General features: G+C 41.6%; 3 protein-coding genes across 3 annotated transcripts in view; 2 read left to right on the top strand and 1 right to left on the bottom strand.

The window, feature by feature from the left end:
* The window catches only part of LOC311004390 (ephrin type-A receptor 6-like), a gene marked incomplete at both ends in the record, with an annotated part of 173,912 nt that extends 168,919 nt beyond the window's left edge, over positions 1–4,993 (top strand). Inside the window, 4 exons of the mRNA XM_083996441.1 lie at positions 1,491–1,640; positions 3,402–3,595; positions 3,920–4,069; positions 4,879–4,993. Of these exons, the coding sequence (XP_083852567.1) occupies positions 1,491–1,640; positions 3,402–3,595; positions 3,920–4,069; positions 4,879–4,993 (609 nt within the window). The remainder of the gene's footprint in view (positions 1–1,490; positions 1,641–3,401; positions 3,596–3,919; positions 4,070–4,878) is intronic.
* A 3,458-nt stretch (positions 4,994–8,451) lies between these two features.
* On the top strand, positions 8,452–11,018 carry LOC311004784 (ADP-ribosylation factor-like protein 6; the record flags this gene model as incomplete). The annotated part of the gene is made up of 8 exons (XM_083996953.1): positions 8,452–8,574; positions 8,778–8,828; positions 8,945–9,006; positions 9,153–9,221; positions 9,325–9,419; positions 10,045–10,174; positions 10,814–10,869; positions 11,002–11,018. The coding sequence occupies 8 exons, from the start codon at positions 8,452–8,454 to the stop codon at positions 11,016–11,018; spliced, it is 603 nt and encodes a 200-aa protein (XP_083853079.1).
* Positions 11,019–12,251: 1,233 nt separating this feature from the next.
* LOC311004783 (F-box only protein 47-like) lies at positions 12,252–20,540 on the bottom strand (the record flags this gene model as incomplete). Its single annotated transcript, XM_083996952.1, has 10 exons — positions 12,252–12,352; positions 13,313–13,472; positions 14,989–15,131; positions 17,413–17,562; positions 18,026–18,199; positions 18,431–18,539; positions 18,949–19,023; positions 19,393–19,469; positions 19,593–19,754; positions 20,363–20,540. 10 exons carry the CDS (start codon positions 20,538–20,540, stop codon positions 12,252–12,254), a joined length of 1,329 nt encoding a protein of 442 aa, XP_083853078.1.

The following is a 20,540-nucleotide window of genomic DNA, read 5'->3' as shown; positions in this document are numbered from 1 at the left end:
ATGTCAGACACAAACTAACAATATTGTGCTAGAAATCGGTGTCTCATTGACAAGACACACATACTGTACCTCCACCACGTACAGTATTCTCCAACACTGCAGCAGTTATATCAAGCATACATATTTTACTCCGTCAATCACATTTACGGCTAGTAAGCCAACCCTCCTGGTCTCTTCATGCATTTGAGAGAACCTCATTTGAAGCAACAGTGGAAGTTAAAACTATTGAAGGTACAGTCGTTAAGTTACAGAGTAGATCCGACAAGCAACGCCTTTTGCTGATCCTCTCGGTAACATCACAGTAACATAAAGAGTATCTGATGTACAAACTTGTACCCACAGTACCCCGAACAAGCTGCAGATGGAATGACTTCAGTATCAGGAAGGTCTTTGGAAAGACATGTGAAATGTTGGACACTTTCCACTGAAGGACAAACATCAAAGATTGTGTGCACAGACGGAAGCTCTAAAGTGTACTGTATGTACGCTTGCCACATCAGCTAACTGATGCATCACTCCTCTCCTACCTGATTAGACTGATGAAATTTCTCTCCTGAGGCCAGTGGAAGTGAAAGACTCGCCTTATGTAGCAAAAGCTCAACTTCAAAATGTTTTTGCTGAAAGGACGTTGTTCTGTAAATCTGTCTGAACCCACAGTGACCTCTATTTCCTGGGTTTCTATTGAGGTTATTGTGAGAAAGAAATGTTGTTTATGGCTCCAAGGTAAACTTTCAGCTTCACAAGTCTGCGATCGAAATCCACGGTGAGGTGAGGTGAGGTGAGGTGAGAGAATTTGGTTCAAGATTCAGAAAAGAGAAGCACTCGTGGTTAAAATGGCTCTACATGACTCTAACTGCACTCTACATGCACACTGTCACAACAACTTCCTTCAGTCAAAACTCATTGCAATGAGGCCATTGAGATGGGGAGATATATTTGAAACATTTATCAGATGTTGTACCTAATAAACATTAGGAAGAAAATCCCATATGTGTAAAGGTTGATTACCATGTCTTTTTTTTATTATGAAGCAGGTGTGCACTGTGAAATTATCATAATGCTTAGTTCTGCAGAAAACGCACGCCCAAAACTGAACCTTACAATGACCCATTGAGACTTCCTTAACTTTGTGATGTCACAACAAAGCAGCCACTTCCCTCAAGCATGCCCCAAGCCCCACCCACCTGAACCCATCATCGAATCTTGGATTTGGTTTCTCTGAATGTTTACTTAAAATCTGCTACATTTTTATTGTATCACTCAGAAAAGTCAGCCAATAAAAGAGTGGTTGAGTTGTGTGCTGGAGTTCCTGAGAGAAGCCTGAAAGATAGAATAAACTAAATTAAATCCACAAATACAGAGAATGGATATTGACACTTAAAACATAAAACCAGTAAAGTGTAAAATGTGGAACATTTAAGATTGTCAGGTGATGAGTTGATCTATAAATGCACATGTCTTTATTTTATTATGTGTGTGTGTGTGAACAGGGAGGTAAGATCCCAATTCGATGGACGGCACCTGAGGCCATCTCATACAGGAAATTCTCCTCATCCAGTGACGCATGGAGTTACGGCATTGTCATGTGGGAAGTGATGTCATACGGGGAACGGCCATACTGGGAGATGTCCAATCAGGATGTGAGTATTTGTAATCATCATGAGGTTGGTTTACACTACAGTTATTTCCTCTGAGAAAAAGCCACGCCACCTCTCCACTGAGCTGCCGGCTGGTTTCCTCCTTAAACACAAAGTTGAGATCTCAGTTAATAATAATAAAAAATTAAAGTTAGCATCAAGTAAAACAGATTTGGAGTCATTAGTTTGTTCTATTTTGTTTATACTACGCTGCAATTATGACTGTGATCAAGATTTGTAGAAATGTTGAGGGCAGAAACAGCTATGTCTACCCAAATAGGGAGAAAAATGATAGACTGTGTAGTGAGTATGCATCATCTACTCACAGCTGATTCCACTATCTTTATCAGCCACATCAGAAAACAACATTGAAACTAATGTAACTAAAAAGAATAAAGCACTCACCAGACTTCCAGCACTACTGTATGTTTTGTAGCTATATGAAGCGTCAGCGTGGCAATGCCAACAATTAGAAAAATCCTGCAGATATTTGCAAATACAAAGAAACAAGTTGTTTCTTTGTATTTGCAAATATCTGCAGAATTTCCACACACACACACACATTTTTTGGACTGTAATTACTTTCTATTGCATCTGTTACAACTGTTGCCCTTTCGCCTGATTCTTGACTGACTGTTTCGCATCAGAAAGCTGAGTGAGAGGAGGTTAGGAACCGAAACGCTGGTCAGATTCAGCAAATGGATGAGAAAGATGAGGGAGGGGGGGAACAGAAAAGAGCAGTAAAGGTCAGAGGTTCAGAGGACTTGGGTCCAGTAGAGGGGTTGGGAGGAGGGTTTAAAGCTGTGGATTCAGTGTGGCTGAGCAACCCGCTGATCCCTGGGCTGTGGTCAGGGATTGGAAGGGCCATGGAGGAAGCAGATCCATCCCTCTCTCCGCTGAGTGTGAAAGCTCCACCGTAATCCCTTCAACCCCTTACACACAGACTCTTACACATCTATACACAGACACCCACACGAACACATTCACTAAGGTCTCGGGGTTTGGGGAGGATTTGGGAATTGCTTAGAAGTTCTTTCCAAGGCAAAAGGCCAGCCAAGCTGCAAAACCAGCCTAACACTATCTCATCCTGGACAGCCACTTACCATTGCTCCCTGCAAAGATACATGCTTCCCAAGCAACCACAGGTACAGTATGATTGGAGATGGACTATATGGAGGCCAGTACATACCATCAGCTCAGCTGAAAAAGCAAACCACCCAGGAGTTGATTGATAGTCGTTTCAGCACAACAAAAATCAAATATCCAAGGAAGAGGTTGTGAGGAATGATAGAAGTTTATAATAACAATTAAATGTGATCACGCTCTCTGTTTTGATTATTTTTCCTCTGTTCTCTTCATCATCTCTACGTCAATACTATTTGCTGCCAAGAGGCAGAACTCTTATTAATTTGACCTAAATGTTCCCTATATATCTTTGTCATTCTTTTTCTAGAAGTATTATTAGTTAGCATGCTAATGCAGTAAAGTAGGTGAATTTAGTCAACATTACATGTGGTACATTTGAAATTCATGATACATTTTAATTGTTCTAAACTCTTTGTGTAATTGTGCCAATTACAGTGCATGTTACACCCCTGGTTTACCTTCCTTTTTCTGTAGAACAAAGTGTCAAATACAAACAGCTCTTCAAAGTGACCATTAGCAAACTGGTTATGACACTCATCAACTCTTCAACCAAACAGACACAGCAGTCATCTTCCACATTTAGATCTGACCCTCTCTCCTCTCCATCTGCTTCTGCAGGTGATTCTGTCCATTGAAGAGGGCTACCGGCTGCCTGCACCAATGGGCTGTCCTGTGGCCCTGCATCAGCTGATGCTGCACTGCTGGCAGAAGGAGAGGAGTCATCGGCCCAAATTCACAGATGTTGTCTCCTTCTTGGATAAACTGATCCGCAACCCCAGCAGCCTGCTGCCACTGGTAGAGGACATTCAGAGGTACAGCACTGAGGATTCGATAGTATTTCTTAATTCATTCAACTCTAGATGCTGCTTTGATTCATTTGAGTGGATGTTTGTCTCTGGAACTACTTTAACTTGAGAGTTTAGTAGTAATTAACACTGAGCTATAAGAGGATGCCTCTCCTCAGCCCAGGCAAAGATTGCATCACTTTCCTTGGGTGAGAAAGTTGAAAAAAAAGTTGCAGCAAATATGCGTCACTCTGAGAAGTTCTGGCTAGTTTTCCAACTCTGAAATGCTTTATAAATTTAGACAGGATCTGACATTAGCTGATTTTTTTTTTTTTTTTTTTTTTGCATCAGTCTACCAGAGTCTCCGGGGGAGGAAATGGACTACCCAATGTTCATATCCGTCGGTGACTGGCTGGACTCCATCAAGATGAGTCAGTACAAGAGCAATTTCATGGCAGCAGGCTACAACACATTGGATTCTGTGGCCAGGATGGGCATTGAGTGAGTAGATAAACCTAAACATAACCATTATTACATGCCCAGAAACCAAGGAGGAGCTATCTTTACAGCAACAGTGCTTTGCTGATTTTACTCATGGAGCTGACATTATCATTACACGGAGCACTATTCAGACTGTCTTCTGTCACCCAGACAAAGTCATGGTGATGTCATCAGGTGCATCTTTAGACTGTGCTTTGAAAGCCTTTGAAAAAGTGTTTTATTAAATTGCTGAAGCACAAATAAATTTTTTCAAATAGAAGAGGTTGATCTGTACACAGAAGATAAATTCCAATGCACTGTCAGTATTAAAGACAGAATACTGTCTTCATAGACCTCGCTCCACCAACACATTCATAATGTAGACACAGTTTTTTTCTGAGCCCTACATGTAATGACCAATCCTAGAGGCCAAACTGATAATGACTTCATCAATAAGGTGGACAACCAATATAAACCATAATCAGTGGAATAGTAATAATAATGTTAAATGGACAGTGCAGAATAAGCCACTTCTAAATAAAAAGTCAGATGACTGGCTCAGGTGTTTGAGGCTTTGATCAGCTGATACAGAGTCCTGCACTGGTAGATTTAAGACGCTGTAACTGAAATGTAGCGTCTCAGGTAAACTCATCGTTTGTATACACATACACAATGTTTTCATGAGGATAGAAAAATGAGAGCAGTGGAAACATGCAGTGGTCTATGTGACTCAGAAGATCTCCAACAAGGCTCATGCAAAAGTCTTAACAAGTACAAAGTTAAAGTGATGTGTGTGTGTGTCGTGTTTTTGTGTTTCCCTCTCGACCTAGAGATGTGAGGCGTATTGGCGTGGAGCTGATCGGCCACCAGAGGCGGATCATCAGCAGCTTACAGACCCTTCGCCTTCAGCTACTGCACGAACAGGAGAAGGGTTTCCATGTATGAGGACGCCCACAGACAGAAACTGGGATGGACAGATATATGGAGCAGACGAAAGTGAAGTCTAGACTGTAGGACTGACAGTCTGCAGCCTGTGCCTGAGCCTCAACCCCTCATGCAGGAGGTCATTGGACAGACCGCCAGCAGACTGCCCCGTGGTCTCCCTCACATCCAGTAGTAACAGACCTTTTTTCTACTCTACACCTCTTACCCAGTAAACCTGGTTCTGCCAGACTATCACAGACTTGACAGACTGGCGCCGGCCCTCACTTAGGGGAATGTAATGCCTTGTTGCAGCAGCAGTACTTTGTGTGTGGAGCAACAATATCTAGAGATGTAGATTTGCAAACATAATCTACAAATTCTTTTGTTCTTTTCTCGCTCGGAGTTATGTGCTCATGTAGCTGCTATCGGGTGTGCAATCGAAAACGTTTTGTCTTTTGAAAAAGAAAAAATATTCTCAATATTTTTTTTCTGTTGTTTTGGAGTTTAATGATTTATCATGAAGGGATTATTTGCATTGCTTTAGTTTACCCTCTCTCCAGAGAATCGTACGCTAATACTTGAAGAAAGACGCAAGAAGTAAGTAATGGCGATTTCTTGAATGTTTAAAAGTGTATAGACAATTAATCGATAATTATTATCATAACCTAATATCTATATATGTGCAGTCCTGTATGTGAAAGCCCTAGTAAATCTGGATCTTATTTAAAATGTTTTATTTATTTAAGATTTTTATCCAAGTCAGCAATACAGTATTATGCAGTCACCTCAGTATCTCAGAGAGATGAAGAATTGTGCAATGAGAGAACTCTTGTTGACATGTAAACATGAGGCTCACACACCATGCACCAGTTTTTATTATCACATGCTAAGCTTGCAGAACCGGATCCGTTGCCTTCAGGTGAATAACCATACAAGTCTATTCCGACAGTTTTTTAGCAGCCAGTGTACTCACAGTGTGATCGGCCTGATTTTTTTTGGGATTGTGAATGTTAAACGTTGCCTGACAGGACACTCACACAGCTCCACTGTCTTAACATATGAATGTTTCACAGATCTTAGATACTGTATAGATAGGAGGCGTTTGGAAACTGAACATGGACTTCTATGGTTTTTCAGAAATTGATCAGAAATCCTCTCACATATGTTTGTCCTTTCTTCTTCTTCTTCTTTTTTTTTTGCCTGCGTACACAGATACAGGCAGCGGTTTGTCCTTCTGGGACAAAGTTGATCTAAGATGTCAGAGCTGAATAATCCATCTCAGGTGTGAAGCCACCTGATGGATTTCAGGGAGCACTACTTCTGCTCCAGTCTGTGCTTACCCTGTGGTCATGTAAAGGTTGTGGCAATCGTGTCAGTTTGGGAGTCCAGTGTACATAAGCATAGTCTGAAGTGAAAACTGTTGGATCTGCAGTAGATGATGTCAAGTATTCAGATGTTTGCCACTAAAGTGATTTTGTTACATTCTCCAAGTCAATGATGAGTAGGAAAGTCCTGCAGAGTGTCAGTAGAGTTAGAGTAGGAGGCAGCAGAAGTAGCTAAACCCTGACGGAGAGAAGAAAACTGATCTCAGATCTGTGTGGTTAGGACGGAGCTGAGATTGAACCACAGAGGAAGAGGAATAATGAGCATTAACAGCAGCATCTTAACTCATGTCATTTTAAAATCAACAGTTACACATGCACAGACACGCACACACACACACACACTGAATATCCTCCACTTTGTTAGGCAGAAATACTTTAGTTGAAGAGTTTGAGTGCAGTCACAGAACCGAGCCATTAGTTTGAGTTGTGTTTCATGTTGAAGGGAGCAGCCGCCGGTCTACAGCTGTGGCCTCTATCACAGACGGAGGCTCAGAGACTAGAGGTCTGTGCCTGTGGCTCACAGTCTAGTTATGCATCCAGGCCTTCAGGAGCAGGGAAACGTGCACACGCCACACACATATTTACACACACACACACACACACACACACATGCTCACCACCCCCTCTATAGGATATGGAGAATATCAGATGCTGTTTGTTTAGCATGTTCTACTGCTGAGCAATGTTAGAACATTCTTTTGTACAAAGTACAAGTATACTTATAATTCTTGTATTTTATTTTTCTATGATTTCCAAAGAGATGTTGTAGATCTTGCACACTGTAAGAGGCAGTTACAGCGAATATTTATTTGCAAATAAAGATGAACAGTTCTGGTGGTTGACTGCTCATTTAATTCTGTTTCGATTTTTATCTCAGGTCCGAGTAAACAGAATCAGAACTGCATTGATTTCCAAGGAGGAAACGCTGTCTGGTATTTTTTCAGGTTGGGAGATGCTGTTGTTTTCTAGTGCTAAGATGAACCGTACGTCTCTCTCCGCTTTTTATTTACCACCATATCACCGGGTCAGAGGGTTCTCTACCAGTAAACAGTGTGTGCTCCTGGAAGCCGCAGCCTCAACTCACCTCACCGAAGCCTGACACCTAGCAGACATCCACTCAGAAGATATACACCACCTTTACTTAAAAGTTAGCCCATGCTTGAAATGATAGAATGACAATGATATAATAAACTGTATTGTTTATATAGTACTTTCCAACCATGTTTGTAAGTAGGCCTGTGTTGTATTGTCAGCTTTAGATCACTGTTACACTGTATATCACCTTTGTCAACCTTGAAACTTCTACATTGAATTGCACACGTGATGCGTAACCAAGAGATGGAGCTGTTGGACCACCGGCCCCCTCCAGAGCTGCCATGTGAAGCGTCTATATTGAATTTCTGCAATTATGCTAATTTTAACCTTTGGTGTGAAATTTAAGGAAGACTGTCAAAGCCCTATTGTGAAAAAAACATTTTCAGGTCAGCTTATATAGTTATAATATGTATAATATGAGGTTATTGTGACTGTATCCTGTGTCGTACTTTGCCATGACATTTGTACTGTATATGGATTTGTGCATGCTGTCCCTTATTTGTTACAGATGTACTCGACAGATGGATTGAATTAGACTGTGTTGGACACCGGCTGACAGAGCAGATTGACAATGGCTGCAATTATTTTAGAGGCAGAGGAAGTTGGAGCTTCTGATGTTGTGTATTCATGTGGCTTCAAGGGGCCTTTAGTGAGAGAGGGGGTCCTCAGAGAGAGGTAAGGTGCTTCAGGGCACTAAAACAAATGCATCTGGATGGATGGGGGGCCTGGGAAGCTCCATATACCGTGATCAGGTCACCGGGTGGTTCACGGAGCTTAAATCGCCTTAATAGGATTACCTGTCACAAGCTGGGATGCCCAGGCAGCAACTTGGCTCGTGTCTATTCTCAGCAAGCGGTAGCACACTATTCACGGCTATGTTTGTCTTCATTGTTTGCTTTCTATGAGATTTTGTGAATGCAGTTTGTGTAATTAGCAGTAATCAGACCATCTATGGGGCCATGTGTTAAAAATTTAATGGTGCAGAGGTAACTGAGTCTAATGGGGCTGCTGGATAAACTGTCGGGCTGGCTCGGCCTGAGGAAGAAAGAGGTTAATGTTTTGTGTTTGGGACTGGACAACAGCGGTAAAACCACTATCATCAACCAGCTGAAGCCAACTAATGTGAGTACACAACACTGGCTTCACTGCCACTGCGTTTAACTGTTGTTAAGAGGAAGACTGTGAGGCCTCTGTGTATGTAGTCCTGCCATGTGGGTTATACACATACTGTAAATCTTGTCTAATACCATATGATCACTAGGGATGACGGCCTGTCAGAGTCTCCTATATGTCACTGCAATCATGCATTGATTGCTTGTTTTCAGCATTCGAATCATTTAGGCCCACTGTCAGAGGAGTGGAAACATGCTAGTCAGGTAAAGCCCATATCATACTTTCCTCATAGTTTCCTTGTTGACATACTTTTGCCATTACTTGTCTGTTTTTGTGTGTTTGTGCTCGTGTGTGTGTGTGTGTGTGTGTGTGCAAGCAGACGCAGGCACAAGAAATAGTCCCAACAATTGGCTTCAACATTGAAAAGTTCAAGAGTTCAAGGTAGACCCCTAGAGACGTTTCTACTGTGTTTTTATTAGTTCATTGAAATGACAGTAAACATGCAGCAGTGTCGTGCTCATCTCTCTCTCTCTCTCTCTCTCTCTCTCTCTCTCTCTCTCTCTCTCTCTCTCTCTCTCTGCATGCAGCCTGTCCTTCACAGTGTTTGATATGTCTGGCCAGAGCAGATACAGAAACCTGTGGGAGCATTACTACAAGTATGAAACGCACAACGTGATATGCTGATGTATGTTAGTGGGCGCAGCATTAGTTCGAGCGTGGCTGTGTGTCACTGACAGTGTCTCCTCTCGTCCTCCTCAGAGAAAGCCATGCCATCATATTTGTCATTGACAGCGGTGACAAACTGAGAATGGTTGTTGCCAAAGAGGAGCTGGATACGCTTCTGAACCACGAAGGTACAAAAAAATATCCTGTCGCAGCACTCATTGTGAATTCCCCCGTCCAGTCCGGTCTGATGTGTTGACACAATCTGCAGGACACAGTTTAGAGACATAAATAAATATTCATCATAGTTGGACTGTTATGAAACACCAGGTGTGGTTCCGGGTTCATATTCTCCATCTGTGATATAAAGAGAGAGATGAGATTAATTAAATGTAATATTCTCTTTGCATATATGATCACAGGTCGACTGTGGGAAACTCTGTAACATGCATTAGATCTAACACACAAATTCAATATGGTATGATACACAAATACAAATGTGTATTTGATTTATTGGCATTAGCAGTGTCCTGTTTTAGTCTATTCACAGTATTTCATGTATTATGAACAGTTTAGAGTTTTTATGTTTTCAGTGCTCTACAGTTGATTTCACTGATCACTGCACTTTCAAATAAAAAGTGTAATGTTTTATAATACAGAAATTAATTTTACAATACATAATGTCCACATAATCTTCTGCCTTGATTCTTGAGTCTAAAACTGCCAGTATCACTTCCTAATTGGATAGGCTCTAGTAATAAAATAATATATGTTAGATGGTTGATGACTCAACAGTTTTTTTTTCTCATTATCCAGATATCCGCAGTAAAAGGATACCAGTATTGTTCTTTGCTAACAAGATGGATCTGCGGGACGCCATGTCCTCTGTCAAGGTCTCACAGATGTTGTGTTTGGAGAACATCAAAGACAAACCCTGGCACATCTGGTAATGTATCCGTCAGTCCAGAGCTGCAGTATTTATAAGCTCTTTATTTCTGCTACTTCACACTTTCACAGTTGTACGAGTCCTGCTGTGGCGTTCATGTGGCTGCCTTATTGTGCAGTAGTCACCCTGAAGAGGCGTCTCTGAGGGAAAAACCAGAGAAAGTCAACAACCTCCAGAGGCATTGTTAAGTTGTTTGCTACAGGAATCATTCAAGTATTTGGCAGCTTTGAAGGAAGTGGATTAAATTGACTGAACTCAGCCAAGTCCTGTCACTTCCCCATCAGAAACATTTTGTGCTTCCAGATTTGCAGCTTAGAGTATTTAACAGAGACAATAATGAGACCAGGTGTGTTTACTCTGTGCTTACTTCCTGGGTCTGTCTCCAAAGTCTGTTCACATTCCTTGTCCTTTTCTGTGGCTCGTCGGTTAAACATTATTGGGAGCCACGGCAGCATGCAGTTCTTCCAATGCCTGGCTCTCTCAAATACATGTGTTTTCCTCCCTGTTTACTCATTAGACAGATGGAAAGCAGATGGATTAAGAGCTCGACAGCTTTAAACATCCAAGATCCAAGAAAAGTCATGAGAAAGTGAGTGTGTGCCACAATCAGATTAACACCTGACATCTTATTTTTTTCAGTGCCAGTAATGCTATCAAGGGAGAGGGCCTACAGGAAGGCTTGGACTGGCTACAAGGTAACGTTTCTGTTCAGTACATTAAATAAAACTGGCACACGTTAGGCCAAAAGAGAAAAGAGGGCAACGTCAAAGTTCAAACGCTGTCTGCCCTCCTCATTAAGTCCTGTGTCTCTTTTCCCTCTCATATAGAACAAATTGCACAGTAAGTATCAGACGGTGTCACATTAGCGTGTGAGGTGGTTGTGGTGCTAGACTGTGTCTCTGCATCTTTCTGGATGTAAAACACCATATTTAACACAAAAGAGATTCCAGTACTAAACTCAACTTCCCTTACAATAATGGATCCTGTTCAAATGGAGCTCTTGTCTGCTATGTACTGTAGATCTCCCATACATATTTTTTTTTTACCTTCACCCAAAGTGAAGCTTGTGCCGTGTAGCCTACTGTATGTGTCTTGGTAGATCATCTGGTCACAGAAAATGCTACGTGACCCCTTAGATCACATCTTTAAATTCAAGAAAAGTTTATGTTTTTAACCAGTTCTGTATAAAGCAAGGTCATAGAAAAAAAAAACGTTTTTCTCTCCTTCCAGATCATATCAAAACAATGAACACATGAACAACTGAGCTGCCTGTTACCATGGATGCAGTGGACCTAATCACCTCTTGGAGTACTCATCACACTTGATGTTGTAGGCCTTAAACTTCAATGTCAAATAGTCTAGTGTTTCCTGTGCGTGCTACAAATTTAACGCCAAGTTTCTTTAAAAAAAAATGAAATAAAAAAATCTGCTAATAGTAAAACTTGTATGACTGCTCTGTCTAAATTTTAAATTAAAAGCTTTTTTAGTACTCATGTAACACACTACAAACACAAACATGAATGCATTCTAAATATAATTAGTCTGAACGTTAAATATTTTATAATTTCTCTCTACACACACACACACACACACTATATGATGATAAAATAAAGACAAGTTCAAATCGAAAATAACAATTTAATAAATTATTCAATGACAATGCTATTATTGCACCAAGGTGAAAGGTTCAGTGTAAATAAATAGTGTCAAATAAATACTGTTACTGTTAATGAATACATATCAAATACTGTTCATAAAAAATAACACCTAAATTGGATTAAGAGCAGATTTAATATAAAACTTGTATAAATAACACTGCTTTTCAGTCAAAGTAGTAAAACATTTCTATTTTCAACCACTTAATAAATGTGTTGTAGTGCATATAGTGAACCATAGTCAACAACATTCATCCTCGGATCTCTCTGAACTGTCAAAGCTGCGATGACAACACTTCACTTGGCAACACAATGTTCAAGTCTTTCTATTGTTGTGAAGGCAAGTCCCCGTCATTTCTGCTGTTTGTTTCTTCTTTGACTCTTCCTCCTCTTTTGTGCGTCTCGCCACATCTGCATCGGTCCTACTTCAGGAGCATGTGGAGGAATTTAGTGTGGAAGTGAGCACTGGAGTCCAGGAGGATATAGAGGGTCTGCAGAGTCTCACTGTGTTCATGGTGGTTTCCTAGAACACATTATGATGGTGTGACTGACTTTATATATATAGATTTAAGTATGTGCCTCTGCAGGAGACCAGAAACTACAGACAGTGTTACACAGGAACAAAATGAGGAGGAAATATCACTGTGTGGTTGAACTGTTCACAGCTCTGAGGCAAACGCAGCCTGTGGTGAGGGTCAGCACTGAAACTGTGAAAGGTCACGAGCCAGAAGAGAACCAGTGGTCCAGAGAATACAAATGACATACTGTAAATACAATATCTTCAGCGTGTGTGGGTAAATGTGAGTGTGCTGACAAGAATTACAATCTGATCATCACATTAGCACTGAGTTAAACATGTATTACTAAAATACTAAGGGATGCATTAGACAAAAATGAAGGTTTGCTCTGGGTGGAAACATTCAGACAAAGACACATCCAGTAGAAAAATAAGGACTTCTCACTACAGTAAATGCCATCTGTCTGAGCTGTCACACACACACACACTCACACACACACACACACACACACACACACACACACACACACACACACACACACACACACACACACACACACACACACACACACACACACACACACACACACACACACACACACACACACTTTCACAAGCTGCTCCACACAGCAGGGAAATCATTTTCTCAGTGACAACTCAGCCCTGCTTCCACACCCTGAATGTCTCCTCTATACTATATACAGCATGTGTATTGTGTCCAGGCATACAGTACATAACATATTCATCTCACCATCTGGAAATCTTATTCGGTCAACCTCCATTCATATAATTGTATAGTTGTTGTTAACATCCTATCATGGCTGCCATATTTAATATGGTGGTTTTAAATTTCTTGGACCAAAAACTCATGTTATTTATTCCAGTGAGTTCAATATTTAGTTTAGTCAAAATAAGACTTAAAACTTTACTGAATAAAAATCATACTCCAAAAAAAATAAAACTTACCTGCCACAGAAAACTCAAAGACCTCCCTGATGATGTCTGAAAACATATTCTCCACTTCTCGGATGAAGTTGAACCTTTCAGGAGCCGAGCTGAAGACCTTGCTGATCTGTTGTACCAACCTGACCGCCCACTTCATGTGATAACCGTCCTTCTCACACACCTGAGAGCAAAGCAGTTAAAAAGAAACAAACTCAACAAACAGACATTTTTCACGGCACAAATGTTGTCAAAACAACTTCAACTCATAAAATCAGCAATTACGAGTTAAGATAATTTGGTGTCAAGGCTAATTAGTCAAAAAACTTTCTAAAAAAAATAAAAAGTCAAAATCAGGAAAATAACACATAAAAAAGAGGTTACTTTTGAAATGCCTTTTCAACACACATTTTTGAACATAATACCATACGTTGGACACATTACAGCACATATTACTGACACTGTGTCCTTACAATAACCTCCTCTGACCTCAGACAAGGTTTTTTTGCTCAATCACTTATCCACTCACCGCAACTTGTGCCAACCAGGCAGCTGACCACACCTCATTTTAAAGGGATAGTTCAACATTTTGGCAAATTGGCCCATTGCCATTGTCCCTATAGTCATACCAGTAGGTTCGTTACCTTTAATTGTCGGTGCAAGCTATTTTTAGAACGGTGGAGCCGAGCCGTGAGCTGCTCAGAGTTACGCTACGGAGGCTAATGGGATTTCTTGGTTTCCCTCATCAAACTCATCAAATACACAATCCAACAACTCCGTGGACAAGTTGTGACCTGCACATTCACCACGCTATGAGATGATAACAGAACGTTACTAGACAGAGTTGTTTTAGAGGTAAATTCATGCAAAACCAATGATGCACGTTCCTGTCAGGTCCAGTTTTTCGGCATTTACCTCTAAAACAACTCTGTCTCGTAACGTTACATTATTTATCTCATAGCGTGGTGAATGTGCAGGTCACAACTTGTCCACCAGAGCGTTTTGGAGTTGTTGGATTGTGTATCCGATGAGTTTGATGAGGGAAACCAAGAAATCCCATTAGCCTCTGGAGCGTAGCTCTGAGCAGTTCGCAGCTCTGCTCCGCCGTTCTAAAAATAGCTTGCACCGACAATTAAAGGTAACGAACCTACTGCTGTGACTGTAGGGGTTATGGCAATGAGCCAATTTGCCAAAATGTTGAACTATCCCTTTAAGATTCACAAACCCATAACCCTCTCAGCTGAGCATACAGTGAGTGTGTTTACTATTTAAAGAATGCTGGATGGGAAAATACCAACTGTGTCCATCTGAAACCAGCGAACACACCTGAGGTGCATTTGAGCCCTGCGTCTTTGATGTAGAAAGGAATACAGATGGTACGAAGTAGATAGTACCTCCTCTGTTTTCTCTTCACCTCAGACTCTGACTCCTCTCTCACTGTAACTACTAAAATCAGGCATGGAAAAATTTGTCACTTCGAGCAGCAAGTGATGATTCATTTCACCCTTTCCAATTCACTCCTATCCTGCATTCATGGTTAGTTTGTTGAAGTTGTCCAGTAATTCTGCCCTCTACCTGCATGGTGTCAAATCAGAAAAAGGCAACCCTAACTGATGAGACTCTGAAGTAAAGACCCAATATACCTGATCGAGCCTAATGAGGCCCTGTGCAGCAGATGACAGAACAACCAGTGCTCTCACCAGTATGATGTAGACGATGAGTCTGGAGATCTCAGGGAGGCGTCCATTCAGCGCCTTGCTGGCCAGGACCGTGTAGCAGAGACTGCTGCCACACAGCACCAACAGACGAGCCACGTTCTCCACGTGCCAGGGCTGAGGAATCACTGGACATGGTGAAGAGGACAACAATCCACTCATTAAAGGTATAATATCACATATATAATATCACATCAGTTTAAAATAGTGAATTTTGTTTAAATATGATTTAGATTTGACATAATAGAACCTTAGGTTTTCTCTGACATCTTATTAATAATATATTATTAATATTAACTTAAAGGGACAACGAGGAGTTTCTATTCGGTTATAAAAAAGTCTCACGTTAATGTGGATGAATCTCCGCTACCCACACTTGTTAATGGGCCCATTTTCGATAAATATATCGTTCTGTCTCTATCGTTATTTTGTTATTATTAGTGGTGGCGGAAGTGCTGGTCGAGCCGACCAGCGTTTCCTTCGTTGCGAATCATGAGAATAACGCAGCCGCATCGCTGTTTATGGTCGGAACTACGGTGGTATGTGAACCTCTTTGAACCTCTGACTTTAATTATTGATGAATGAAAACATGAGTCCGTCTTGCGCCCGGTCAAAGAAATGTACGGTGCGCGCGGAGGCTCATAAATGTAGTGTGAAAACGCTTCGCTTTTCCAAAACTCCTCGTTGTCCCTTTAATATAAATTATGATCTTTGCTTATAAGACGGTGGGCCAGATCTACTAAAGCTTTGCGTGTATTAAAACGTGTGCAAACCAAGGGGGGAGTTGTCGGTCTGAGAAGTGAAGCCCACTTCCGCGTTCAAAAAACTGCAATCCCCTCGGCTTCCTCTGGGGGCTGGTGTCAGAAGGGAGCATTCTCCATAGACCCCCATGTTAAAATCGCCGACTTTACATCCTCAATAAACATGTTAAAAGCCTGGTGTCAGAACGTTTTTTTTTCTCAATCGATAGTTTCTACCCCCGCACACACTCTGAGGGGGGTGAATTTTTTTTTAACTCTACCGTTTTACTGTTATTTGGGTAAAACTCTGGCCAATTAGGGCGCGGAAACGTTGAGTGACAGGTCCGAGCAGCTCCAGAGACAGCATCGAGGCCGTTCGAGGCCAGTGGGCGGGTTCTCGGCCGGCCAATCCAACATGGCGCTGTTCAGGCCGCCATATTTTAGTCACAAAAACGACTCCCCAAAACCAATGGGTGACGTCACGGGTGCTACGTCCATTCTTTTTACAGTCTATGGTGCAAACGTGATTGCACGCGCAAACACATGTGGAACCTGATCTACTAACCCGGCGCACCGAGGATTGCATCTCTCAAACGGGCAAAATAGCACGTGCAATCCATTTAGCGTGTTTGCCTTGATGAATATGTAAATATGGGCGTTTCTGCCAGAACGCGCAAAATACTGGGAGGAGTAGATGCAAATAGATTTATTTAGCGAGGGCAATGTGATTTACCAAACCAGGAAGAGATTGCGGTGGCTGTTTTTGCGTCTTTATTTACCACGTCTGAAAAAACAATCAACAAAACCATGTACTAACTGATACAACTTTGTGAAAACGTATGCGTTTATTGATTTGATGCCTACTAGAGCCCCATGATCTCACAACTCTGCATTTCCTCACGTCTGAGTAATTCTGTAACAGTTTTTCAGCCGTGTTAAAAGTCTTTTACGCGCGGTTACGCACGGCGCACGTCTCTCCTCCAGTGCGCTCCTCTCCAGTACCTGGCTGCTCAGCTCTGTTTCAGTCCAGGACCGGGACCGCTGGTCACCGCTGCCTTCACCTGTCTTTGATCCCTCTGGTCAGTGGTCAGAGCGTTTAGATCCGTGTGTCCCACCTGAGCTCTCTATTAATCCACTGGATCATGGGCGGCACACACACACACACACACACACATATTATAGGTGTGTGATTGTCGCTGCAGCTGCTGCCTGTTCGTCACTATATGACGAGTTGGGCCCTGTAGGGATTTGTGTTTATTAATCTAAACAGAGCACGAGAGAGATGACAGAGCACGAGAGAGATGAACACACATGCTGTCATCGTATGCATCGGATCAATTGTCATTCTGTCCCTTCGTCCATCCAGCTCTCTGTCCACACTCTCCGTGGCGGAAACGATTAGCACGCGCAAAACCCTCATTTGAATACTGCGGTTTGCACATGTTTTCATTTAGCGGGTTACTCTTGGTACTGTAGATCACCTGTTTTGTGTGAGCTAACCAAACACGCAATATTTTAGCGGGCGAAAACAATTTAGCGCCCGCTGTCTGGGATCTTAGTAGATCCGGCCCCATGTGTCTAAGTGTAACCTTGGGGTCCAGAGACTATGTGTCTGTCTGAAGCTCTGTAACTTCAGTAGTCAGTATGCTCTTATACTTCAGTATGTTACCAATGAGCTCCTCCAGGATTGCCACCATTGAGTCTGTGGTCCAGCCTTTAACTGTCAGTTTGCCAAAAAGCAGCAGGATGGCGCTGGCGAGGTCCCACAGAGCGCTGTGAGGCTGACCCCGGTCCACCAGATGCTGCCAACCCAGAGTGCCTGCAAGCAGAGAGACTCGCTCACCTACTGTGACCACAACACCACACCATGGTGTATTTCAGGCAGTCTCACAATACAGTTCATGTCTATGCCTTGATTAGTGCTGTTTGTGGTTACACAAACTGATCTGACATTTTTACATTTAATCAAATGTCCACATACATGAACATCAATGAGCCATAGCCAAAATGGCAGCAGTCACTTTTTTCTGCTGGAGGGAAATCTGATGCAGAGAGAGGTTGATTTCAGCAGTAATACTCGCCACTTAACAATAATTCATGGAAATTACCTTTACTGCAAACAGAGGACGATTACAGTCTGTTCATATTCTCAGGGAGTGAGTGTAAACAAATGGAGAAACATCCAACTCGGCAAAACAAACATCAGTTTCATTAAATCAAACAAAATCCCCGCTATTTAAATGTTTCTATAAACTGTTCCGTATGTAGGTAGGTGGTCTTACCCTCAGGGAGCAGCGGTCCATAGAGGATGAACAGTAGGTGTGCCTGGCTCACCATGGGCCAGGGCTTCAGCAGCTGCATCAGCCAGAACCGACTCTCAGGTTGGTGAATCCACGGGTCCAACAGAACCTGGCGGCAGAAAAGACGGAGCTGCAGCTCCTGGTACCACTTCACCCCTGACCAACAGACACACACACACACACACACAACAAAAGGCTTTTTGAGACTTCCACAACGCTAAGTAAAAGGCCCAGAGTCACTGAGAGACAGGTCAGAGTCAACTCTTCACTTCACTTTCTGACTGGATATACTTGGTTTAACAGAGAGACTGACGATTATTTCCCATTTTACACTCGGTCCTCCTCTACATTCACTTCCAGACATAACACACACACACACACACACACCTGGTTTTGTAGTGATTACTGCCTCAATTTTATGCAGCAGGTTTGTGACATCACACACAAAATTGAACACCCTGTGGCACTCCAGTTCATCCCACCCTGCGATAAGTGTCTGAAAAGGAATCAACATGACATTTATTTTCCCATGTAATGCTACTGTATCTCACAGGGCAACAAAATATAGCAACCATTTTCAGGTGTTTGAGGTGTTGACATAGTAAAGGTGTTACATTTTAAAAAGCCTTTGCTGTTGTAAACACAAAAAGTATTAATTGTATGTTTTCATCTGTGCCTGGTGTCGCACTTGAGCATGTCCCTGTACTAGGCTGTAGCTACAGTCTGAGTGTTTATTACAATAAACTTTGTTAAACTATTTCAAACGGACAAAGAAAGTTTCATGGAATCTGCATGTAATTACATGGTATTTATTGGATCAAGTGTAACAGTACTTGAGATTTAGTTTAATTACACTCAGAGTCAAATTATCAGGAATTTATTTGGACGTAACATAAATTTCTCACCCTGAGGAAGACACCATAGGTGGAAAAGCCAATGCAGTCTGGAGTTAGACACTGCTCCAACAAAAAGCAGGGATTCTGCAAGATATCAATGGGACAATACTAGGTCAATACTATCTGTTAACACCAATAAGAACTGGAACTATGTATTCATTCAAATACAATTACAATGTAATATAAGTCAGAATCGTTGTTCTCTATTTTAACTGTTTTACTGCTTGGTTAACAATAAAATCTTTTATTAAATTCTAACAATAACTAGTGCTGCCCATCTGATGAATAAAATCAGCCCGGTGTAATAATGGTGGTTGACACCCACACACTGAAGTTTGTACCTTCAGTAAATTATTTAACAATGTAATAATAATAGCTAATAATAACAATAATAATATAACATTTTATTTCTAACACTCTTTAATTAAAACATATAACCTGGCCATTTATTACCTGTGAAAACCTGCTGTGAATAAACTTTAACCTCTCCTTCGTTGGCAGCAACAGGGTACATCTTTTGAACAACAAACCTGAGACACAGTTCAACACAAAAGTTAATTACCAAATATGACAAAATTAACAACTTGTGCTCTCATCTATGTTTTCACTTTGTACAGCAGTGCTGTGTGATGATCAGGAAAAGTGCTGCTCACCCAGGTTTCTGTAGTGTCCAGCGATGGACAGCTGCTCAGGGAAGGTGGAGTGGTGAAAGCTCTGGACAATCGTTTTGTTCTTCCAGGCCACAGTGGAGATGTAGTTCACCACATGTCTAGTGATCTCTTTGGACACCATGCCAAACACACTCATCTCCAGCGCTGACAAACACAAAGGACCATTTCACAACTCATTATGCTGCACATGGGTTAAATTAATTAAATACATTGTAATATCAAAATACAAGTTTCAATTTGGCTCTTGCACTAATTGTCAATTATATTTTTTGTGTGGTCTGAGCCAGATGAGCATTTCCCCTTTTCTAGATTCTATAAGATATGATTTATAGGCTGGGGCATCTCTATATCTCTATTTTCTATATTGCGCTAAGCCATGCTGGAATTTCAACACTACTGTTACAAATGTCTCTTGAAAGTAAAGTACATATTTTGGTATTTAGTATGGTGTGTATTCTGCATTATGCAAAACTATATTCTGATATATTAATTTATAAATCATTTAAAAAGTAACTGTATAAAATATGTCTCAAGGAATTTTTAAAAACACTTTTTCTACTGTCTAAACCTGTCATGTATCTTTCATACTGTATTGACTCTTGACTAATTTAAATAAAATTAAAGCCTTTGTAATGGACCTGTTTGCTCTTTTCTTTTCATAGGGCAACCTGTGGGGAAGGTGTTGAATGTTTGAAGCTTCAGACTGATGAACTGTTCCTTCTTTATATAAAAGCCAGGCCAGGCACACTCACGGGACAGTTTGTCCAGGATCAAGTCCAACACCTCGGCCGGCAGCCTGCTCAGGAGGCCGAGGCCGGTGCTGCTGCTGCGGGTCATCATGGTTCTTCCAGGCCGGAGGCTGCTCCGCTGTCGCCGGCTCCTTCGTGTCTGTGAGCGCCTCTCGACGCCTCTGGAGGATTTCCTCGCCAT

This window comes from Trachurus trachurus (genome assembly GCF_905171665.1).
Source record: "Trachurus trachurus genome assembly, chromosome: 21".
Taxonomy (NCBI): domain Eukaryota; kingdom Metazoa; phylum Chordata; class Actinopteri; order Carangiformes; family Carangidae; genus Trachurus; species Trachurus trachurus.
The sequence above is the reverse complement of the archived record's forward strand: the minus strand, read 5'-3'. Positions and strand labels throughout refer to the sequence as shown.